The sequence below is a fragment of the Nelumbo lutea genome, chromosome 5 (genome assembly GCF_056320005.1).
Source record: "Nelumbo lutea isolate HS-2025 chromosome 5, American lotus-T2T, whole genome shotgun sequence".
Lineage (NCBI taxonomy): Eukaryota > Viridiplantae > Streptophyta > Magnoliopsida > Proteales > Nelumbonaceae > Nelumbo > Nelumbo lutea.
In genome coordinates, this window is record NC_142688.1 from 86,555,083 (window position 1) to 86,580,721 (window position 25,639).

Consider the following 25,639-nt stretch of genomic DNA (forward strand, 5'->3'; position numbering starts at 1 on the left):
GAAGATTAAATAAAATAAAAAAAAAGAAAGAAATAATGAAACATTGGGAACTGGCACGTTCAATCATGAGTCGTGACAAGTGATATGCCAAACAAGCGTACACCCGAGTGCCAAGTAGCAGAAAAGCATGTCAGTTAAAGTAGAACATCCTTGGGCTCAGTTTGGAAGGAATACAAATACAAATATATAGTGTAAATACATATAAAATACAAGGTTTTGCACTCTGAATTTATATTTGCACTCTTTCCAACTGAGCCGTACGGATTTGGGTGAAGGCGGGAATTTTCAGGTATCCACTACAACTAGCTAGAGACTTCACCAACAAATTAATTACAGATCCAAGCATGTCAGTTAAAGTAGAACATCCTTGGGCTCAGTTTGGAAGGAATACAAATACAAATATATAGTGTAAATACATATAAAATACAAGGTTTTGCACTCTGAATTTATATTTGCACTCTTTCCAACTGAGCCGTACGGATTTGGGTGAAGGCGGGAATTTTCAGGTATCCACTACAACTAGCTAGAGACTTCACCAACAAATTAATTACAGATCCAAGTATGATATTTTTTTTCTTTGGTAGTTAAACTGAGCAAATTTGATACGACATTTAGTGAGCTTTCCCTTAACGATCCTGGAATACCAGTATACCACATAAAAACTAAGTGAGAGGTTAGTTTACATGATATGGTTACTACGGAATCTAAAGATTGAACACAGCAAAGTTTATCGAATTTGGGAGTCGGAATTTATCTTATTTCTCAAATTGAGAGAGAAATGAACCAATATCTTGATGCACATAGATACAATAATCCAAAAGAAATTCTAGGAAATTGAGACAGTTCATTTCGAACCAAAATGTGTATGCAATTACGGGGAAAGTGGATTCAGTCGATAAAGCATCAACAACCATCCCATGCTTTCTAACATTTAACACTAGTCATTCTACAAGAATACTAATAAATACATAAAACGCCGCTAGTAAATACTTTACGATAGGAAAATTGGCTCCCAGCATCGAAGACAAAGGGCTACCATGCGATGTAGAAGTTACCTCCCATGTAAGGAGACTGGAAGAGGATGGAATGATAAAAAATCAACAAAAACTAGAAAGCATAATCTCTATGAAAAGAATCCCTTTTTCTACATCTTTTCCTCTTCCTTCAAAACCATGGTGCCATCTAGTGGTGACTTGCATTGACTCTGTAACTCCATGAAACGATCAACATTAAAATTATGCTTCTTGAACAGCTTCCTCTGCCTTGTCAGGAAGAGCCTTTTCATGAGGTCTTGGTATGTGGGGTCTCTCGATGTAACCAGGAAGTAAGCATATCCAATGACCAGGCCAGTAGTAGTCGTGAAGAATGCAATGGGTTCCATGACATCCCAAGAAAATTCCCAGAATGTGAGCCGGAAGAAAAGCCCCACTTGAACAACAGCAACACCCAAGCCAGACCATAGGATTCGGCGCACTTGCTTGTGGGCCAGCATATCAATCTCTTCCTTCTTCTTCCGAAGCAACTTCAGCTCATTCCTCCTGGGATCATCATCAGGTGTCAAAGCAAGGGGTACTGCTTTTCTAACTAGGTCCACTACCTGAAAACCAATGGGGAAAAAAAGAACACAGTTAAAACTCAAATAAGAATGGACAATTGATAGATTGAATAGATTGATCAATATGAATGAAGTACCCAACGGAGAAAAGTTAACAAATTATCTTTTATTATGTCCTCGTGATAATCTAGCATGTTAATAAATATTAGCGTCATGGATCACCCTCCTTTAGCTCTACTGCCATGATGAAACAGAAGATTCCCATGCAATTGTGTTTATACATGGTGTCACAATCCAACGTATTCCATCAATAGTCTAATTGAGAAGTTCCACTCAAACCGTTTTACGCTTCAGAAAACAGCTTCACTGTCCATCTAAGCACATCATGGATAAGTATCAATATGCAGCTCTTTTTCTATTATCGACACAAAACCACTGGAAACTATGATCCTAAGATGTTTTAAAACTAATGCGAAGTAATTTTTTTATCAATAACAGTAAAATTCATTAATTAATTAAGAATAAGAATACAGAGGAGGGGAGCTAAAATATCTTAACTCCACAAAAATGCCAACATACACCCAAAATAAAAGAAAGATTATAACTGAGCCAAAAAAAAAACAGAACTCCTATTCACCCCTTGCCTAGCTAAGCCATTCGCAAATGAATTTGCACTTATTTTTACCCATGTGCATCAAACTTCAATGTCCTTAGTCAGCCATTTAAATTTCCTCTTTTCATTGCTGTAGTTCCAAAGCCTAGAGTTGTTTTCTTTTAGCCAGCTCACTACAGTCTCAGAGTCTCCTTTATGATCAGTTTGTTGATATTCAGATCTTTAGCCCTTTGTACCCCTTCCAGAGCTGCTAATATCTTGGCCCTCAAAGAATCTCCCACTTTGATTGGGACAGAGCATGGTTTTGAAAATGGAACCAGTTAGACAACCAGTTCCATTTCCTCCTAAAACCGTTCCTTGGCCAAAAAAACGTTGATTTTGTCAGCGACCCACTGACCCAAGCGGTCGAACCATTTACACGGACAACAGTTTTTGGCCGCTTTTCATTTTAGTTTTATTTTTTAATTTTTTAATCAGAACCATCCGTTGGTTCAAACCAAAGGTCGGACTGTTTGACCCAGAAACCAGTAGCCAAAACAGTTTCATGTCCAGTCTGATTTTTAAAACCTTGGGCTAGAGAACATGGCTATCACATTCCCTTTTTCATCCCTTATAACTCCCCCTATTCCAAAGGATCCTGGATTGCCTATGTTGCTGCCATCAAAGTTCAGTATGATAAAACCAAGAGGTGGAGGAATTCAGTAGTGTTGTCAGTTGTTTATGTATTCAGGTTTAGTACCATAAGGGTACTATTGTAATTTCTCCTCCGTTTATATTGTTCGACTGTACTAGTATAAATAATAATATATCATTCTTTCGCCCCCTAAGTTCTGAAGGGGCTTTCAGTCCTCTCGGCTCTCCTCTCCTCTCTTCTCTTCTCTTCTCTTGCTCTTGCTCAACATGGTATCAGAGCAAGTCGTCCAGGCCTGAAGGGTGGTGTCAAGCAAACCTGTTGTTCAATGGAGCAGATAGTCTCTTCATCTCCCAGAGCTGTATCCATCGAACTGTTAATCAGTTGTATTCAGTTCGACCCAAAAGTTACTGAGACTTTTCATCTTCCAGCCCAGAAGTTGTATTCATTGTCTGTTCGACTGTAGAGAGGCCATCATCTGAGGTTCGTAGAAGGAATTCTGGTTTACAGAGAGGCTATCATCTGAAGTTAAAAGAGGTACTGTTCATTTACTGTTCGGCTGCCCTACGGATTGACTGTTCAGCCGATTGATGGACTATTGATGGATTGTATTTCTTTAACAAAGCAGCTGTATTCGACACTTTTTTTTTGTATTTCTTTACCCCTTTGATGGACTGTTGATGCCCTAAAGCAGATGTTGTACTGATCTCAGTCATTGACTGTTCGGCTACCAGGCCTGTCGATTAGGGGTGTGGTGAACTTCACCTTGTATTTTCCATTCTATTGGGGGGTCATATGACCTCTGTACAATTGTAGGTCATACAGACCTGGTTATGTACTGCAACTGCAGTGTTGTTTTTTGGATTCCTACAAGACCGTAGGTTATACAGACCTGTTCCAGTACTGCAACAGCAATGTTCAGTCTTTGCTCCCAGTAAAACCGTAGGTCAGAAGGACCTGTTTCTATAATTGCCTTGTACGGAAGTACCCCTTTGGTTGTTGTTTTTTTCTTAAACCCGAAATCATGAGTAGTGAAGATTCAGCCACATCTGGAGTTTCTTCAATGCTGAATGGAATGGGTGGGGGTGACCTATCATTTCCTATGGCTGTTGTCCCTCTTGATGGTTTAAATTACCTAGAGTGGTCAAGAGGGATCAAGTTATACATCACTGCAAGGGGGAAGATAGGCTATATTAATGGGAGGATAAAAGAACCATCCTCCAGGAGTGCTGAATATGATAGATGGAATCAGGAGAACAGTATTGTTATGTCCTGGCTCTTGGCTTCCATGCAACCTCAAATCAGGAAGAATTTCATGTGGGCTGAAACTGCGAATGAAATCTGGGAACAAGCAAAGTCTACATATTCAGAATTGCGACACTATGCCAAAATTTATCAACTGCAGGCAGCATCTTCTACTTGTAAACAGGGGGAGAGGTGTTTATCGGTCTATTACTTTGACTTAACATCTGCCTGGAAGGAGTTGGATCACTACCAGAGTGTGGATTGGAAGTGTGATGAGGATGCTAAGAAGTACAAACAGCTTGTCTCCCAGCAAAGGGTGTTTGCATTCTTACATGGCTTGAATCCTATGTATGAATCTATCAGGGTTCAGATTCTCAGCTCTAAGGATTTCCCTTCTGTTCAGGAAGTCTATGCTCTTGTACAATCTGAAAAAAGCAGGAGAAATTTGATGAACAGCCCTAGTGGGGATGTTGTTGTGTTAGTTGCAAAAGGGGGTGTATCTACTGGTGTGGGATCTTCTTCCCGGAAAGGAGATCTCCAGAAAAAAACAGAAGATAAAGAAAAATTGTGGTGCACTCATTACCAGAAACCCCGACACACCAAAGATACATGTTGGGATCTTCATGGGAAACCAAAATGGGCTCAAGATCTGACTAAGAAGCAAGGTTCAGAGGTGAATAAGAAGTACGGACAGCAAAGTACAAAGAAACATCACATGGCCAACATGGCTACTCGGGAGAATCAGCCCCCCATTTCTATTGTGACTCAAACACATCTCACTAGACCTGACCCGAGGGAGGACATTATGAATTCCTTTTGTGACCGTTTAGAGCTCTATGGTAGAGCAATTCGTCAGATGGATACTCCTCCCTCAACCTCATTTGCATCTACGTCAGGTAACCCTACCACTGCTTTCCATGTTGCTTCTCACACCCCTGACTCTCCATGGATCATTGATTCTGGAGCATCAAAACATATGACTGGTACGTCCTCTTACTTTCAAACCTATCACCCTCTTTCTGGAAGAGACAATGTGAGACTAGCCGATGGATCATACTCTTCCATAGCTAGTCAAGGAACTTTGTCTCTTCCTCTTGGCCTTACCCTTTCTGATGTTCTTCATGTTCCAAACTTTCCCATTAATTTGTTCTCTGTTAGTAGTGTTACTATTTCCTTGAATTGCTCAGTGACTTTTTTCCCTTCTCATTGTGTGATTCAGGATCTGGCCTCGGGGAGAACGATTGGTAGGGGTCGTATGGCTGATGGACTTTACATGCTAGAGAATAAGGCTGGTCTTCATGTTACAGAGTCTATGAGTCAGTCCTATAAGAAAAAAGTCTATTTATGGCATTGTCGTCTTGGTCATTTGTCTTTTGAGTCTTTGAAAGTTGTATTCCCAAAACTGTTTAAGTCAATGTCTGTTTCTGATTTTTCTTGTCAAACGTGTCAGTTGAGTAAGCATTGTAGAACTCATTTTCTTCAAAGAAATAGTAAATCTGAATCTCCATTTCACATTGTTCATTCTGATGTGTGGGGCACAGTTACTTTACCATCTGAGAGTGGCTACAAGTATTTCATTACCCTCATTGATGATTATTCTAGATTTACTTGGGTATACCCGATGCGAACCAGGGAAGAAGTACCAAAAATCATTCAAGATTTCTAGCAGATGGTCTTCACTTAATTTTAAACTGAAATCCAAATTTTCCAATCAGATAATGCAAAAGAATTTTTTCATAGTGACCTCACGAAATTTTTTGCTTCGCATGGTTCCCTTCACCGTAGCTCTTGTGCCCGCACACCACAACAAAATGGCGTGGCCGAACGGAAGAACCGACATCTCCTTGAAGTGGCTCGAGGTTTACTACTTCATATGAATGTTCCCAAACGGTTTTGGCTTGAAGTTGTTCTTTGTTCCACTTACCTTATAAACCATATGCCCTCTCATCGGTTCGAGTACAAAGCCCCACATCAACTTCTCTTTCCTAAGGCTCCCCTTCTTTCTATTCCTCCTCGTGTCTTTGGTTGCTGGTGTTTTGTCCAAAATCCGTCTCCCACCGGGGGGAAATTGGATTCTCGTGCTATACCTTGCATATTTCTTGGTTACTCCTTCACTCAAAAGGGATACCGTGTTTTTGATCCTGTTTCTCGTAAATTCTATGTCTCCATGGATGTTTCTTTCTTTGAAGATGAGCCTTTCTATCATGTTTGTCCTCAGGGGGAGTGTAGACATGAGGAGAAACTGGTTCAGCTTCCCTCTCTCCCTGACCCTCCACATTTTCGTGTTTTTTCTCGTCGTCGCAAAGGCCAGCCAAATCCAAGAGTTGTAGAGAATCCGGAAGTTGTACCTCTAGTGCCACCAGACTCCTTGTGGGAGGATCATACTCACTCATGTATTTTGGCTCCCAATGATGTCCTTGAATCTATTGAAAATGATTCCTCTACTGCTAATGATCTTGACCGTCCTATTGCTCATAGGAAGGGTGTTAGATTGTGCACCACTAAACATCCCATTTCCAACTTTGTCTCCTATGAGAACATTTCATCCTCATTTCGTGCCTTCCTTACCTCTATTGACAGTGTCCCTATCCCTAAGAACGTGGCAGAAGCTCTTTCAGTTCCTGAATGGACAAATGCCATGAGGGAAGAAATTAATGCCCTTCACAAAAATGGCACATGGGAACTTGTTGACCTTCCTAAGGGAAAGGTTCCAGTTGGATGTAAATGGGTGTTCATAGTCAAGCATAAGGCTGATGGAACAGTGGAAAGGTATAAAGCTCGCTTAGTGGCAAAGGGATTTACTCAAGTGTATGGAGTTGATTATGCTGAAACTTTTGCCCCCGTTGCCAAGATGAATTCCATTAGAGTCCTTTTCTCTCTTGTGGCCAATCTGGATTGGATTTTACACCAGCTGGACATCAAGAATGCATTCTTGAATGGTGACCTTGAAGAGGAAGTGTACATGATTCAACCTCCTGGGTTTCTAGCCCAAGGCAATGAACAGAAAGTGTGCAAGTTGAAGAAGTCCTTATACGGGCTGAAACAATCACCAAGAGTTTGGTTCAGTAGATTCCATGTGGCAGTTCAGTAGAAAGGATACAGGCAATGTCAATTAGATCACACACTGTTCGTGAAAAAAGGAGAAGGTAAAATTGCTGCTCTAATTGTATATGTGGATGACATAATTGTTACTGGTGATTGGGATGATGAAATTCAGAAATTGAAACTTTTTCTTGCCACTCAATTTGAAGTGAAGGATCTAGGACCTGCCAGATACTTCCTTGGAATTGAAGTTACTCGATCAAAGAAGGGTATCTTCATTTCTCAAAGGAAATATGTCCTAGATTTACTTCAGGACACTAGAAAGATGGGGGTGAAGCCAGTTGACTCTCCCATTGACCCCAACCATAAATTAGGTGACAACTGTGGTGAATCGCTCAAGGATGTGAAAGAGTTTCAGAGGCTTGTAGGGAGATTGTTATACATTTCTATGACTCGCCCAGACATTGCATATGTTGTTGGTGTCCTTAGTCAATTCATGCATGCTCCTAAGTCTTCTCATCTTGAAGCAGCAGAGAGAATCCTCCGATATCTAAAGAAGTATCCGGGTACTGGTTTGTTGTTTCAAAAGCACGGACATTTAAAAGTTGAAGTTTATACAGATGCAGATTGGGTTGGATCCCAAAGTGACAGAAAGTCTACCAGTGGCTACTGCACCTTTATAGGAGGGAACCTTCTTACATGGAGGAGTAAAAAGCAAAATGTGGTAGCTAGATCCAGTGTTGAAGCTGAATATCGTGCTATGGCCCACGGGGTTGCTGAAGGCATGTGGATAAAGAATTTGTTGGGGGAGTTGGGTTTCCCAGTGACCAAACCTATAACTCTATTTTGTGATAACAAAGCAGCTATAAGCATTGCTGCCAATCCGGTGCTACATGATAGAACAAAGCACATCGAAGTTGACAAGCATTTTTTCAGAGAGAAAGTTATCACAGGCGAAGTGTGTACCCCCTATGTCACTTCTGAGAACCAGCTTTCAGACATCATGATCTTTGTGACAAGTTGGGCATGATTGATATCTATGCTCCAACTTCAGGGGGAGTGTTGTCAGTTGTTTATGTATTCAGGTTTAGTACCATAAGGGTACTGTTGTAATTTCTCCTCTGTTTATATTGTTCGACTGTACTAGTATAAATAATAATATATCATTCTTTCGCCCCCTAAGTTCTGAAGGGGCTTTCAGTCCTCTCGGCTCTCCTCTCCTCTCTTCTCTTCTCTTCTCTTGCTCTTGCTCAACAAGTAGGAACTTGAAACCTTCCTAACTGAAGCTGAAATTGCAATTTCCTTCTATTTTCTTAGCAAATCATCCACTGAGAATTCTGCAAACATATCAGTGTTTTCAACCAATGTATTACCCTTATATGAGTCACCACTAAGTAGCACTACTTCCAAACTTCTCTCCTTTTCCTAAGAAAATCCTTGAGTTTCTTTCTTCCCATATAGTTCAACATATAGCATCTCTAACACATCTCCATATAATCTTTTCCCTTTTTGTTGGCTAGTTGGAGGTTGAGGAATACAAGCTTTGCACATTCGTTGGGGAAGTCCACCTACACCCAAACAAAGGAATAAACCATTCCCAAATAGAGTTTGCAAATTGATAGTAAATTAGTAAGTAACAACCAGACTCACCAACAGCTTTACAAAGGGCACACTAGTGAGGAGACAAACATCTATTGGGCCTTTTTCTTTGAAGCAAATCTCATGTGTCAACTCTTTCCAGAAAAGTTTCCCAACAAAAACTGACACCACACCTCTTTAACAGGGAATGATAAACCAAGAGGAACATTAGGTTGTATTGGGGTTTTAAAGAAAGAAGCACAAGTAAAGGAACTCGAAGGAGAGAGGGTCCAAATTCTACTGTCTATCTTTGTTGGCTCCAGGAAAATCCCATCAATAATGAATAATAAAGTCAAGGTATTGTCTAATTCTAAGTCACTGATATCTCTTCTCAAACCCAAGTTCCAATCAAATCCAAGGGTCAAGTTAGAGGGCATAAGGAAAGTGGATACCGGTTCATTCTTAAAGGATAATCCCCAATCCAAACATGTTTCCAAAATTTAATGAGATTGCATGAGTACAAGTCATACCTAATCAAGGGAGAAAACAGAGGCAAAATAGCTAAGATAGCTTTGCAGGGTGATGCCCTTGTAGTCCTAGCCAGAATCCTAAAATCCAATCCATTCTCTGCAAGCCCATGAATACTACCCACTATCTTCACCCACAACTTTTCTTTTACCAATGAAAATCTCCACAACCATTTCCCTAATAGAGCCAAGTTTCTCTTATGTTCCCAATGCCAACGCCTCCATCCTTCTTACTCTTGAACACCACCTTCCACCCAACCCCATTGTCCTTTTTCTCCTCCCTTAGCTCCCAAAGGAACTCTCTCATTAGTATTTCTAGCTTACTAGCCACCCCTACCAGAATCTTAAAAAACGCCAAATAATAAATAGATAGATTTGCTAAGGCAAACCTAATAGAATCACCCAAACATCCTCCTAGAACCGAATAGAATCACTAGAGGAAGCATCATACCTGATAAACCTAAGTAAGCGAGGGAGAATACCATGTATAGACTTCCAATGTGTTGTGAGGGCAGCTCAACGAGATATCCTAGCATCCCAACCATTTTCTGAGTAGCCATGAATACTTGACACCACCTCATGCCATAATCTCTCTCTCTCCCAAGGCCATCTCCATAACCACTTCCCTAGGAGGGCTTCATTCTTCTACACTATGTTCCCTATCCCTAGGCCCCCCTCTTCCTTAGGTTTATTGACTATCTCCCATCTAACTAGATGGTCCTTTTTCACCTCTCCGGGTTCCCACAGAAAATCCCTCATTACCTTTTCTAGTTTCTTAGCCTCCCTTGGGGAATCCTAAATACTAAAAGGAAGTAGGTTGGAAGGTTGGCAAGTATGGCCCTAATCAAAGTCACCCTACCCCCTATTGAGATGTAATTCTTTTTCCATGCCGCCAAGCATTTATCGAATTTCTCCACAATGGAGCCCCAGAAACTACTTTCTTTAGGGTTGTCTCCTAAGGGAAGACCTAAGTAGGTCAAAGGCCAAGAGGAAGTGGCACAACCTAAACACACTGCAATGGATTCTACCTCCTAATCCTCCATGTTTACTCCAGCCACACAACTTTTATCAAAGTTTATCCTCAAGTTGGAGGCAAGCTCAAAAGCTCTTATTAAATTCTTAAGGTTATTCACCTTGCTTAAATCATTCCCTTCACAGAAGATAACAATATCATCAGCAACTAAAGGTGAGTTACTGAAATGCCTCTCCTCCCTATTCTCCAACCCTTTATTAGGTCCTCATCTACATTGGAGATTAATCTTCTGAGTACATCAGCAACAAGTGTAAAGAGGAAAGGAAAAAGTGGGTCACCTTGTCTTAGGCCTCTATTAGTTGGAAAGAAATCCTTAACCACTCCATTAACCAAGACAGAGTAATGACGAGAATTTAAGCATCCACTTATCCAATTACACCATTTGTTCCCAAAACCACGCCTTCTTAACACCTCCAACAAGAAACTCTAGTCCACTAAATCATAAGCCTTTTCCAAGTCCAATTTGCAAACAAAGCCTTTTCTGCTAGATTTCCTCATCTCCTCTACACTCCCATTTGCAATGAGGATCTGATCTATAATTTGTCTATCATATACAAAGGCTCCTTGTGCTTGGCTAATGAGAGAAAGAAGAACTTCTTTTATCCTCCTAGAGAGCACTTTTGCGAAAATCTTATAAATGCTAGTCACCAAGCTGATTGGCCTAAAATCTTTGGGGTGTTTAGCATCAGTCTTTTTAGGAACTAGAGCTAGAAAAGTGGCATGGATTCCAGGACTCACAATATGTTTATCCTCAAATTCTCTAATGGCTCCAATTAAATCTTCTTTGATTATGCCCTAGCAGTCCTAATAAAATGTCATTGTAAACCCATCTGGACCTGGTACCTTAGTTCTATCCAAAGAAAATACAGCTTTTTAATCTCCTCTTCCTTAATCATTCTTTCTAACCAACCCCTGTCTAACTCATTCAAAGTTGGCTAGTCCTCCTCCACTCTTACCCAATTCTCCAAAGGTCTCTAGAAGATTGATTTGAAATGAGCCACAAACCTACAGGAAATCTCCTCCTGACAGATTATATCAACTCCATCAACCTCAAGGGTATCCATTCCAATATGAGCACCTACCTATGTTTAACCTATGGAAGAATAGACCATGAAGAAATAAATTGTGGCCAATGTTTTAAAACATGGAGGTGTGACATGAGGCATTCCACTACCTAGAGGCATGAAGCATAGTTTAGAATGTAAGAGGCATAAGCCTCCTTAAGAGAAGGTGGATGAAGAGTGTTCTCTCTCCCTGTTTAAAAAAGAACTTGTTTCTAACTTTGTTTCCCTCTCCACATTAACTGGGTTAAGCTGGAACTTTGGTTTTAGAAGAAATTTAAGGGACCTTGAATCAGAAAAGGCAACCTCATTGTTACAAGTTTTTTACTCTATTTTCATGGATTTTTCTAAGTCTGATGCATAGTTGTCAAGGCGACGCCTAGACGCCTAGGGGGTTTTTCATGGTCGCCTCACCCAAACGCCACAAGTTTTTCATATTAGGCACCTGCCCAAAGACTTAAGCAGGCGCCTAGGCGCCTACATTCATCTAAAAAACTATTTTTTTAATTTATTGTTTTGATATTTTGTTGGATGTTTTATTCTTTTAAAATAAATCTGGTTACATGATATCATTTTAGTATTAAGACCAAGTATACAGCCTTTTTTTTCTTTATGTCAAGGGATTTTTTGGTTCAATTGGAGAGGGAGGAGAACTGAAGACTTCAAGCCCCAGCCCAACAACATCACACCTCAGCTTCAGTAGGTTAGTTCTTTCTCTTTTCCAGATTTCAGTTGAATCAGTCCTGAGTTCTCTCTTCTCAGCTCAGACATTTTTTCATTTTTTTTCGAAAAAAAACAGGGGCTCCGCCCCTATACTCAGTCCTCCCTTTCTCCACTCATCATCATCATCATGAGTCCATGAATGTTCTCAGTCATCAGTAGTCACTCTCAGCTGTCAGTCGTCATCATTATATGGCTGAACTATATAAATTTTATATTTATAGATTCCATCGCCTAGGTGCCTCGGCACCCCATGGTCACCTAGCCTCACCTAGTTGCCTTGACAACTATGGTCTGATGGTTGGATTTGGATTCCGCGCCCCAAAGGTTTCTTTTCTCGTGCCTCCTTTCTGGCTTTCTTGTGTTCAGACCCAAACTCTCCTCTTTGACCTGCTGATAAATTCTAGGCTAAACCTATTCCTCCCAAGGTTAGGGCTTTGTGCTGGGAAGTTTTCCATGGAAAAATAAACACATTGGATGTTTTGCAAAAAAGATGACCTTTCATGTGTCTGTCCCTTTTTTTTTGAAAATTGGTGTACCCTATGTACAGCAAGTGGAGAAAACTGTTACCATCTTCTGGTATCCTGCCCTTTTGTTGCTAGTCTCTGGAAAAGCTGTTTGAACTTCTTGGTCACAGGTGAGCTTTCCTATTCAGATTGGAAGTCTCTTTGAATAAACGACTTTCAGCTGGCCAAAGAGAAGGGGTAAAATTTTGTGGAGATGTATCAAGGCTGCATTGATTTGGATGGTGTGGGAGGAAAGGAATAGTAGAGTGTTCAATGATAAAGAAAGAAGTAAGGAAGCAGTGCTGAAATGCATATTATATAGAGCTATAATGTGGGCCAAGTCTCTCAAATTATTTTCTGATTTCTCATTTGATGATATGTCGATAAATTTGGACATTGTAACTAAAAGTTCTACAAGGGTCAAACCTGTTGTGGGTGGGAAACCACCAGGTCCAGGATTCATCAAACTGAATTTTGATGGCAGCAGTCTAGGGAACCCAGGCCTAGCTGGTATAGGGGGAGTTTTTAGAAACACTAAAGGTCATGTTGTTGCTGTTTTATCAGGTTCAGTTGGAGTAGGGGATTCAGTTTTTGTGGAGTTCCAAGTTGTCTTACAAGGAATATAGATTGCTAGAGAATTAAAATATGACAGACTGTTATTTGAAGGTGACTCTAAACCGGTAATAGGGTGGTTGAAGGAACCTGAAACTGTAATTTGGAAATACAAAGAACATATGAAAGATTTAAGTGGCTGGTCAGAGATAATGACAATTTCAGTCCAATGGGAAAGGCGTTCAGCTAACGGAATGGCTGATTTTTTTTTTGCAAAACGGGGGTACATAAGTCTGAATTATTCTGGGCTCAGTTGTAATCTGTTTTCTAGCTGGGGCTTGCATCTTGTGCCTCTGCTGGATGTACTCTGTAACCATGTGATTGTTATTTCTGCTCTAAAAAAATTTCTATGATACATCAAAAGAATAAAAAAAGAGGAAGGAGAGGGGAAGGAAGAAGAGGAAGGAGGATCTCAACTTTTTTCTTTTTGTTTTTCTTGTATGGAAGATGTGTTATATTAAGAAGAATGACAATGCACATAATAGTTGCTAGAAGGGGGGGGGGGGGGGTCATGTCAAAGTCGAGGTGAGCAAGTCAAGTGGGCAAGTCGGAGCAGGGGGTTTGCCCCGGGACCCAAATTTTCTCTCCCTACTATTTCCTTCACTTCCCTTTCTTTTCTCTTTTTCTCTTTCTTTCTGTCTTTCTTCCTTTCCTTTCCCTTCCCTTTTCTTTTTCTTTTCTTTCTATCTTTTTTGTATGAGGCGTGTGCTTGAGGCATATAAAAGGCATCTGGGGTGTATGCTTCATGCACCTAAGGTGTACTTCTCAAAGGCATCAACACCTATGGCATATGCCTTAGGGCGTTTTGTGGACGCCTCACTTGGAGGCATGCCTCCAGGCGTATGCCTCCCATGCCTTCTAAAACATTGATTATGGCTACTCTAAAATGAAGGATCCAGTGGAAGAAATCAAGTGAAATATGGCCCTTCACGTGGTTGGTGGTGAGATGGACCAGGTGATTATGGTCCTTGGCTAAGAGTATATGATGACCCTGAGGAGATGAAATTTCTGAACCAAAAGATGAAGAAGGAATTGAAGAAGAGTGTTGGATATGTTAGTCTTTTCTTTAGTTTAGTGCCGCAGGGGTGCATTTGCATTTTTACCTTCTTTTATTTTAAAGTGAGCCGCCCTAATATAAACAACAAAAAGGTTAAAGCCGCCAGCAGTAGTAAGGAATTGAAGAGGAGTGTTGAATACGTTAGTCTTTTCTTTGGTTTAGTTCCGCAAGGGCACATTTGCATTTTTACCTTCTTTAATTTTAAAGTGAGTAGCCCTAATATAAACAACAAAAAGGCTAGCACCGCCAGCAGTACTTTTGACTCAAAAACAACTCTTCTCTCTTCTCCCACTGTTCTGATACCCTACTGTGTGTTTACCAAGAAAACATGGTATCAGAGTGACAGATCTGGGTTTAGGAGCAGTGCGAGCAGTTTTTTTCTTCCTTCTTTTGTCTAGTAGATCAGGTTGATGTGAGAAGACTTGCTGTGTAGTTCTTCCTCTTCCCTCTTAGTCGTGGGCCCAGAAAACACCAAGGGAAGGGAAGCCAAATGCAGTGAAGGGTGTTCCCAAATTTTTTTTCTCAACCTTGTGGATTAATTGATCCTTCTGTACCCAGGTAACTGGATTATGTAAGACTACTGACCAGTAACTGCTGTGAAAGTGTTTCTTCTCAGCCTATGTGGATCAAGTGATCCTTCTTTGTGCCCTAAAAGGTGATCTGTTCAAGTCTTCATGTTCTGTAGCTTCTGTGACAGCAGTTTTTTTCCTCTTAATTCCTATTAAACTACAGTTGCTTGAAGGGATTGGTCAGATCTGATACTGATATTTTTCATCTGAATTGGCTCAGCAGTGTGGTAATCTGAGAAGAAGTGATGTTGTGTGGCCAGCTTTGATTATGCTGTGTGAGAACAAGGTCCATTTTGTGCCTAGAACTGTGACTGGACTAAGTTTTAATAACTTGACTGAACTATGAGTATGTGACTGAACTGAGAACAAGCACCAAGTCTTCTGAGGATTCTGGTGTCTGGTGTGACCTCTAGTCAGAGTGGAAGGAGTGGAGGTTTTGACATGAGTTTCCCATGGCTGTGATTCTCTTTGATGGTCTAAATTACTAGAACGATCAAGGGGAATCAATCTTTACAGAATAACAAGAGGGAAAGTGGGGTATATCAATGGTAGAGTTAAAGAACCATAGTCTGGAGGTGTAGAACATGATAGGTGGGACCAGGAAAACAGCATAGTGATGTCATGGATGTCCTTGTCCATGCTACCACAAGTGAGAAAGACGTTCAATATGGGCAAAAATGGCTCATGAGATAAGGGAATAGGCCAAATATACATAATCAAAACAACAGCATTATGCCAAAATATATCAGCTGCAGGCTGCCGCCTCAACTTGTAAGCAGGGGGAGAGGAGTCTCTTTGTCTACTATTCAGATTTGACCTCTATTTGGAAAGAATTAGATTATTATCAGAACATAGACTAGAAATGTTATGTAGATGTTAAAGCCTACAAGTCTCTAGTTTCCCAGCAATGGGTTTTGCCTTCCTCTTAGGGCTGAATTTTACATATGAGTCCATCAAGGTTCAGATAATGGGGAGTAAAGATCTCCCATCAACGCAATAAGTGCATGCCCTAGTACAGTCAGAAGAGAGTTGACAGAATGTGATGAATAATTCTAAGGGGGAGCAGATTACATTAGTAGCCAAAGGGAGTGTTGTTACAGGAGGGGGTAATTCCTTTAAGAAGAGTGACTTCCAAAAGAAAGTTGATGACAAGGATAAACTATGGTGCACTCATTGTCAGAAGTCTAGACACAATTCGGGATACATGTTGGGAACTTTATGGGAAGCCAAAGTGGGCCCAGAAGTTGAGTAAAAAATCAAACCAAAATAAGAAGTCGAGACAGTAAGGTCAGAAGAAAATGTAGCAAACTTGGCCTCTCAGGAGCCTCAATCATCTACCACTATCATGAGCCCTCCCGTGAGTGATCCCAAGGAAGATATCATTAATTCTTTCTGTGACCATTTGGAGTTGTATGGGAGGGCAATCCACCAAATGGATTCTGTTTTTCCCCCCTCAACTTCCTTTGTGTCTACATCAGGTAATGGTAATTCTGCCATAGCTTTCCATGTGTCCTCTCATCCCTCTGACTCCCCTTGGATAGCAGATTTTGGAGCCTCAAACCATATGACGGGTAAGTCAAATTGTTTTCAATCTTATCATCTATTATCTGATAGGGACAAGGTGAAACTTGCTGATGGTTCTTTCTCAACCATAGTTGGTCAAGGAACCATCTCTCTTCCTCTTGGACACACCCTTTCTGATGTTCTACATGTTCCAAAACTACCTATAAATTTGTTCTCTATTAGTAGTATAACTGTTAGTGTAGAGGTATTTCTGTCTTTATACTTATGTGAACCAGTGGAGGGTTTCTCCTCCCTTATGTGTTTCACCTTCTTCTTTGCCTTCAGAAAAACTTCTACAGATTTAGCCCAAGGTACACAATTCTCTCCATTCAGTTTAATGGAGGTCATTTGAACATTCAAGTAGTCAGTAGGTATCATCACATTAGATTTACTATCACGGTTATCTCCCATTGCTGAATTATGTTATCACTGAATTCGGCACACTGCACACTACTTGATCACACTGATCACACTGGTTTCAGCACTTGTTATTGCTGAAGCACTCTTTACACCACAAACCCTACTCTACGACTACCTGAAATCTCACCACTATATGAGAACCACTCCCCCTTCGAATCACACAAAAAGCAGCATAAACCCTAGCACACTACAGTTTGAAATCCCATCATACGATCTGAAACATACTTCCTATTTGATTCATAACAAAAAATATGCATAGAAATCTCTTACCTCATCACCCGAAAACAAACCACACAAGAAGAAAATCAATCCACACAAGACACCCACTGCACCACACGAATCGGCCCTCTTCTCTTCATCGATTAGGGGAGGGCTTCTTAGAAACCACAGCAACCGACCATGAACAGCACATCTGGAGGCATAGAAACCTCCAAGGGAAGAGGGCGACCACTCCTTTTCAGCCATTTCCCTTATCTCCAATCGATGGCAGAGAAATCAAGAGAAAACCCTAGATTGAGTGCGCAGAGAACAGAAATCTGGGCAGATCCGAATTGCTTAGTTGTGCTCTGATACCACATTATAATTTGGCCTGCCTTTGAGTTTTGTTAGTTTGATAACCAAGAAGAAAGAAGAAGAAAGAAGGAAGAAAGAAAGAGAGAAAGGAGGAGAAAAGGAGAGAAGAAAAGTCTGGTTCGAATTAGGGAAAAGATACATGTGCCCTTATTTAAGTGAGGGGCACTAGTTCTAATATAATATTACAGATCAGCAACCTCAACATAAGTATAAATATAGAAATACCCCTACACTAACAATAACAAATTCGTTAAACTGCTCAGTAAACTTTTTTCCCTTCTTCTTGTGTGATACAGGATTTGGCCTCGGGGAAGATGATTGGTAGAGGGCGTATCGTGGATGGTCTTTACATGTTGGAGACTAAAGCTAGTCTTACGGCTATTGAGTCCAAGAGTCTATCTAATAAGAGTCAAGTCTATTTATGGCATAGTCGTTTGGATGATTTATCTTTTGAGTTGTTGAAAGTTTTGGTTTCATATTTGTTTTAGACGGTGTCAATGTCTGAACTCACATGTCAAACTTGTCAGTTGAGCAAAGATTGTAGAAATCATTTTACTTCAAGGAATAACAAATCTGATTTTCTTTTCCATATTGTTTATTCTGATGTTTGGGGCCTTGTTACTTTAACATCCGAGACTAGCTACAAGTATTTCATTACGGTTATTGATGATTACTCCCGATATACATGGGTGTATCTTATGTGGCCCCAAGATGAAGTACCCAAATTTATTAAAGATATCCAACACTTGATATTCACTCAATTTCAAACGGAGATCCAGATTTTCCAGTGGGACAATGCCAAAGAGTACTTCCATAGGTATCTCACGGAGTTTTTTGCTTCGCGTGGATCCATCCATTGTAGCTCTTGTGCTAGAACCCCCAATAGAATGGTGTTGCCGAAAGAAAAAACGCCATCTCCTTGAAGTTGCTTGTGGGTTATTCATACACGTGTGTTGCCTATCTTATCAACCATATGCCATCTTGCTTGTTAGGGTACAAAGCCCCTCATCAGCTCCTATTTCCCAAGGCCCCCCTCTTCTCCATTCCTATCTGTGTGTTTGGTTGTTGTTGTTTTGTTCAAGACCTATCTCTTACTCATGGTAAACTTGATCCCCGTACCATTCCCTATGTATTCTTGGGTTCTCCATCTTCTCAGAAGGGTTACCGGTGTTTTGATCCCATTTCCAAAAAATACTATGTGTCTATGAACATGTCTTTCTTTGAGATTGACCCATTTTTCTCTATTCTCCTTAGGAGGAGAGTAAGGTGGAGGAGAAACAAGTTCAGGTTCTTCCCCCTCTGCCTGATCCTCCTCCATTCCGTGTTTTTATTCGTCGTTGCAAGGGCCAACCGAGTTCAAGAGCTATGGAGCAACTTGAAACTGTACCACCAACATCATCAAATTCACCAAGGACAGATCCTATCCAACCAAGTAGTCTTATTCCTATTGATGTTTCTGATCCTCTTGCTATTGATACTTCATTTGCCAATAATCTAGACATCCCTATTGCAAAAAGGGAGTTAGGTATTGTACCACCAAGCATCTTATTTCCCATTTTGTTTCCTATGAGAACATCTCACCCTTTTTTCGTGCTTTCTTTTCTTCCATTAACAATGTTCCTATCCCTAAAAATGTGGAAGAAGCTCTCTTAGTACCTAAATGGACAGATGCAATGAAAGAAGATAAAAATGCCTTACATAAAAATGGTACATGGGAGTTAGTGGATCTTCCTGAGGGTAAGGAATCGGTAGGGTGTAACCGTGTAAGTGGTTGTTTACAATGAAGCACAAGGCTGATGGCATAGTAGAAAGGTACAAGGCTAGGTTGGTGGCAAAAGGGTTTACCAAGGTATATGGAGTAGATTATGCAGAGACTTTTGCTTCAACAGCTAAGATGAACTCCATCGAAATTCTTTTTTCTCTTGTTGCAAATCTTGATTGGGATCTTCATCAACTAGACATTAAAAATGCCTTCTTGAAAGGAGATCTTGAGGAAGAGGTGTACGTGGTACAACCCCCTAGCTTTAATGCCCAAGGCAAAGAGCAAAAAGTTTGCAGGTTAAAGAGGTCCATGTATAATCTAAAACAATCACCAAGAGATTGGTTCAATAAATTTCATCTGGCTATGCAGCATACTAGCTACACACATTGTCAGATTGACCATACATTATTTGTGAAAAGGGGGGAAGGAAAGATTGCAGCCTTGATAGTGTATGTTGATGACATAGTGATCACAAGTGACTGGAAAGTTGAAATTTAGAGGCTAAAGGACCTATTAGCCACTCAATTTGAAGTGAAGGATCTAGGTCCCTTACAGTATTTCCTTGGAATTGAAGTGGCCCGCTCACAAAAGGGGATCTTCATTTCTCAAAGGAAATACATCCTAGATCTATTACAGGATTCAAGAAAACTAGGGGTTAAGCCAGTTGACTCTCCCATTGATCCAAACCACATATTGGGGGACTGTTGTGGTGAAATTATCAAGGATGTAAAACAATTTCAAAGACTTGTGGGAAGGCTCCTATATTTGCCCATGACTCTGCCAGACATTGCTTATGTCATGGAGGTTCTTAATTAGTTCATGCATGCTCCTAAGACCACACACTTAGAGGCAGTCTAGAGAATCCTTAGATATCTAAAGAAGTTTCCAAGAGCCAGTTTGCTATTCCAAAAGAATGGGCACTTGAAGATTGAAGTATATACAGTTGCTGACTGGACTAGATCAGTTGATGACAGAAAGTCCACTAGTGGGTATTGTTCTTTTGTGGGAGGAAACCTAGTCAACATGGAAAAGCAAGAAACAAAGTGTGGTGGCTAGGTCTAGTGATGAACCTGAGTATAGAGCAATGTCCCATGGGGTGGCTGAAGCTATGTGGATAAAAAATTTGTTGAGCGAACTGGGTTTTCCAGTTGATAGCCCCACTACCTTGTATTGTGATAACAAGGCTGTCATCAACATTGCAACCAACCCAGTTCTTCATGATAGAACTAAACATACTGAGGTTGGCAAACACTTTATCAGAGAGAAAATTGTTAATGGGAAGTGTGCACCCCATATGTTAGTTCTAAGGAGCAACTTGCAGACATATTTACTAAAGGCTTATATCACTCACAGCACGATGACATCTGTGACAAGTTGGGCATGATTGATATCTATGTCCCAACTTGAGGGGGAGTGTTGAATATGTTAGTCTTTTCTTTAGTTTAGTGCCATAGGGGCACATATGTATTTTTACCCTCTTTTATTTTAAAGTGAGTCACCCTAATATAAATAACAAAAAGGTTGGTGCCGCCAGCAGTAGTTTTGACTCCAAAACTATTCTGATACCCTAGTGTGTGTTTACCAAGAAAACAAGGTGTAGTTTAGAATGAGATGGCCAAAAGAGAAACGAGGCAGCTAAGGGATGATGAATCCAGCAGTGATTCTTCGGAGACCAACTAAAAGGCTTGTGGAGAAGGGAGAAGTAAAACTACACCTTCGTAGGTTAACGAAGAACCTAATAGGAAATTCCAGGTGGATAGGATGAAAATCGATGGCCAGAATTTCAGTGTGGTTTTTCTCTCATTGAAGATATTTAGGCTAGAAAGTCAAATATGGGATGATATTAACAAGAGCAATAGAGGACAAACTAGTTGAAGAAGGAAATGGTCTGAAATTGACCTTAACAAAGCCTGCAGTTTTAGGTTTTGGTATAGGTCCCACCCCGAGGACACCAAAAATCTATCAAGTTTTACTAGGACAGGATTTTCTTTGTTGCTTGTCCACATAAACTGGGCCCCTATTAGAGGAAGATCTATTAGTTCAAATTGATTTACAAAATTTGCAAATCGCCTTCTGTCTGTAGTTCCGTTTCTACCTCCATTTCTGTCTTCCAAAAATCTAGTTACATTGAAGTCTCACCCTACTACCCAAGGAATTGTGGAAGACCCTCTTGCTTCAAATAAATCCCCCCAAAGCCTTTCCTTTTCTTCATTTAAAGTTGGGCCACAAACATTAGTAAGCAAACCCCTTACTCCCCCCTCCCACTCTAATTCAACTGAAATGGAGAAATCACCAACATGGGAGTCAATCATCTTGCATTTCAATCTATCCCACATGGTAATTAGGCCTCCTGCACTTCCTCTAGATGGTTTGTAGATCCATCTAACTTCCCTTTTCCCCGGATACTCCTGATTGTTTCAGCTTGCACCACTTCCAATTTGGATTCTTGCAAGAAAACCACCTCCGACCTCCATCTCTTCAATAAGTCGCACACCACCATCCTTCTTCTCCTTGACCCTAAACCCCTCAAATTCCAAGACAAGACTTTTAACTCCATAAAGAAAATACAATAAGAACACCCCCCTTTTGTCCTAGCCTTTCACTTTTCTCTACCCTTCTTTCCCCCTCCCATCACCTGATCCTCCCCTTTCCCCACCTTCTCATTCAAACCCCAAGAGAGTCTTAGCATTTCCCTGTTTTTCTTGAAAGAACTTCCCCCTTTTCTAACATTCGGTTTTTCTTTCTCCACCGACAACCTCTTCTCTATCCCCTCTAAGTAGTTAATTGTCTCCTCCTCCAAGCCCTCCTCCAAGCCCTCCACTGCTATTGCAGTGAAAGCAAATATGTCTGAAATGAATACTGCCCAGATTCGAAGTGTCATATATGTTTTATGGAATATGAATATGTCTTCCATGCTTTGTGTGGTTGTGGGCATATGAAACCTCATGGTTTGGTAGTGTTTTAGGCCTAAACTTTGATAGTATTGGTCAGGTGGATTGTTTTACATCCTCGTTCAGTAAATGGGTCAGGACTTAGCTGCTCTCAGAGTGAAATAAAATCTGATTTACTTATTTCTACTGCTTTACTATTATGGAATATTTGGTTGGCTCAAAATGATGCTGTTTTAATGGATAAGTTCCAAACCCTTTGGTTGTGAACTTGTGATTGATAGGGTATGCAGGAAAACTTTGGATAATCTGAAGATGATGATGATGACGATGATAATGATGCCCATGGTATTAAAGGAAAGTGCTCGGCAATCCAATATAGCTTTCGTTTGGCTATGCCTCCTAAACAACCAGAACTCTTGCTGCTTTTGAAGGTGTTAAATTAGTCAAAAGATTAAATCAACATCAGGTAGTGATGGAAAGTGATTATAAATCTCTTGTAGACTGGTTATCCAAAAGGGTAGACAGTTGTTCAGAAGTTCACCTCTTGATCCTAAATATTTTGGGGTTATGTTGGGCCTGGACATAGCTTTTTCTCATACCAGAATATCGGCAAATTGAGCAGCTCATGTTGCTGTCCAGAAAGGCTTCTCTGCATCTGCCAGATTAGAAGGTGATATGCCTAGTTAGGTTGCTAATGTTAGCTAAGGATTGCAGGGGTGTGGAGTCAGCAGTGTCTTGATTTTGTTGTGGTTATCTTGTATTGTGACTATTGTCTTTGTTGTCTCCTAGCTGATAATTCTAGTGTTATGTATAGATGTTGCTAGTTGTTGTTCTTGTTGATGCTTGTCCTGTTGTGTTCAGAGTTGTTGTGGCAACACCTAGGTGATAAGGCACTCATGGAGACTCACCTCGCTTAATTGTCAAGCAAATTTGCACCTGGCGCTATGAAATACTTTTATATTCTTAATTTTTTGAAAATATAATAGTAAAATAGACATTATAAACTAAAATATTCATTTTGTGGTTTTATATGCTAATTTCTTCTTGTTCCACCTTTTCTTTTCTTCTTTTCCTAATGCAAAAATAGGGGCTGAGCCCCTATGTTTTCTGAATTTTCTTTTCTTTCTTCTTTTTCTTCTCATGAATATGTTGATTTTCTACATTTGAATATGAATTTTATACTTTTTTATGAAAATTATAGATAGTTATTAATGAATGATGGTTTCTAGTTGCTATAGAACCTAGGGAACTACCCTAGGATTCATTTTTTTATTTAAAAAAAATATCCATTGCCTAGGCAACAAGGCACCCCCACCCCAGTTGCCTAGCCTCACCTTGGAGCCTTTGAAATCTATGGTTGTGTTGTTGTTTTACTCCTGAGTAATGGAACTTTTTTCAGCCAAAAAGGTATAAGGGTGATTATTTTACCCCAGAAATGTTTTATCATATATCAATGATACCCTTAGATAAAAATTGTTTCTATTTTTTTAGTCTGGAATCTTTTCCACAGTCACTTACAGGTGGTTGAAGGCATAACCAACAAATAAGCCTGGGCAAGATAGAAGCAGGATTGTGGGTTTGTGTGGAAAAATGTTTCAAAAAGACCGTGCAGAATCAACTTTCCTTGAAAGATCTTACATTATCAGGGTCAAAGTTTCAGGTAACAAGTTTACAAGTTTTCTACAGATTTTTCCTATGGTGTGAAACATAGTTGTCAAGTAAGCGCCTAGACAAGGCGTCCTTGGGGGCTCGCCTCACCAAACCACCAAGAAGTTTTGTACAGTGTGTTATAAAAAAATATTTTCTTAACTTTCTGTGGTTAAATTATAAAATAGACATTATTAAACAAAAATATTAATTGTGTGTTTATATACGAATTTCTTTTATTATTTTTGTTATTTGTTAGGGTTTAATCAAGACAAACATTGCTAAATGCTGTATTGTTCAAAGACTTGAAAACCTGAACCAATAAGTAAGGAAGAACTTAAAATGTTGTCTAGTCAACACATTTTCTTCTTCCACTTCTTCTTCAACCTTTTCTTTTCTTCTTTTCCTATAACATAAATTGGGGTTCAGCCCCTATATTTTTTGAATTTTCTTTTCTTTCTCCTTTTTCTTCTCATGAATATGTTGGAATATGTTGATTTTCTATACTTAAACATGAAGTTTATACTTTTCTTATGAAAATTATGGATAATTATTAAGGAAATAAGGTTATGGAACCTAGAGAACTGCCCTAGGATACATATTTTTTACTTAAAAACCCATCGCCTAGGCGACAAGGGCCCCCCTGTCCCCTGGCCTCGCCCTAGTGCCTTGAAAACTATGGTATGATATGAACAAGATGCTTCGTCAAATTGAAATATAAAAGGAAGTGTATGAATGGTTACTCAAAAGCTTGGAAAACTGAACAGAAATTATTTTCCCAAAAACATAATATTGTTTAGAGAGGCACAAACCAAAAGCATTGCCTAGCTAATGCTTAATGATAATTATTGGAGGACGAAGAGGAAAGCAAAGTTTAAAGTAGTTGAAGGCAACAAGGAAATAATTAGCGGAGATTATTGATCATTCCGACCATATAGCATTCATAAATCTGCTAAAAATACAGAGAGTACAATCCAAGCCCCCTTATTGATCAAAAAAAAAAAATCCAAGCCCCCTTAAAATTTGATTACAATAACCAACCGAGGGCTGGCTCGTTGGTGTGTTAGTCGGTTTGTTCCAGCGTTGAGCGGAATCAAATCCCGCAACCAGCACTTTGGGGAAAAAGGGTTAGGGGAAAGTTAATAATACCAAAGAAAAGAAAAAAAAAACGATAACAATAGTGACCTGATTAACAGAGAAGGAGCAGAGGGAGAGTTCATACCTTGTCTGGGTGAAGATATACCTTGTCTCTGAAGAGGAGAATAACGGCGGCCTCGTCGAGGACTCGGACGAAAGCGGCAGCCTCTTCGGGGGTTCTAGTGACGCCCATGCTTTGACAAGTGTTGACAAGCTCAGAATAGCAGATTACCTCCTCTCTTTCCATCCCAAGCTTCCTCTTCAACGCTTCCACATTTACCAGTCTCATTAACTTCTTTGCCTCCGCGAACGATATCTCATCTCTTCCTACTCTTACTCTTTCTCCTCCGCCTCCGCTGCAGGTGCTCGAATCATCTTCTTTCGGCAATTGCTTCGACGGTGATGGAGGGACAGAAGTATCGGTCTTCACCCACCGCAACCCTAACGGCTTCCACCCATGTCTCACGGCCGACGACAAACACAGACTCCTTTGCAACAGATTACGCGAAAATTTTAACATTACTTTAATATATGATCAATATGTGTATCCCTTTATCAGATCATTCACGGAATAAAGAATAAAAAGAAAACAAGTGAAGAGAGAAACGACTGCAGGACGTTCGGTTTAAATGCGCGAGACCAACGAACCAAAAGGACCCTCCAACGGCGAAGACCGAAACATCTGTAGGCAGTTTAACCGTGTCCGAGAGAGCAAACAAGCGATATCATGGCTTCAAATCCAGAATGGAGGTTCGTCATTTGCTCATTTCATTTTGAATCGGTCAAGACGGGCAGTGGTGGCGCATTTCCTGAGAGTCCGGATCTACTGTGACCACTTCACTGTGGTCAATGCGATATGCCGAATGAAGTTAAAACTTCAAAGTTCAAACACGTCTT

At 40.2% G+C, this 25,639-nt stretch overlaps 1 protein-coding gene across 1 annotated transcript; it reads right to left on the reverse strand.

Moving 5' to 3' along the window:
• Positions 1-726: 726 nt before the first annotated feature.
• LOC148853267 (calcium uniporter protein 2, mitochondrial-like) lies at positions 727-25,639 on the reverse strand. Its single transcript, XM_088946232.1, has 2 exons — positions 24,828-25,639; positions 727-1,597 (listed from the first exon to the last, which is right to left on the reverse strand). Exons 1-2 carry the CDS (start codon positions 25,260-25,262, stop codon positions 1,145-1,147), a joined length of 888 nt encoding a protein of 295 aa, XP_088802358.1. The 5' UTR covers positions 25,263-25,639; the 3' UTR covers positions 727-1,144.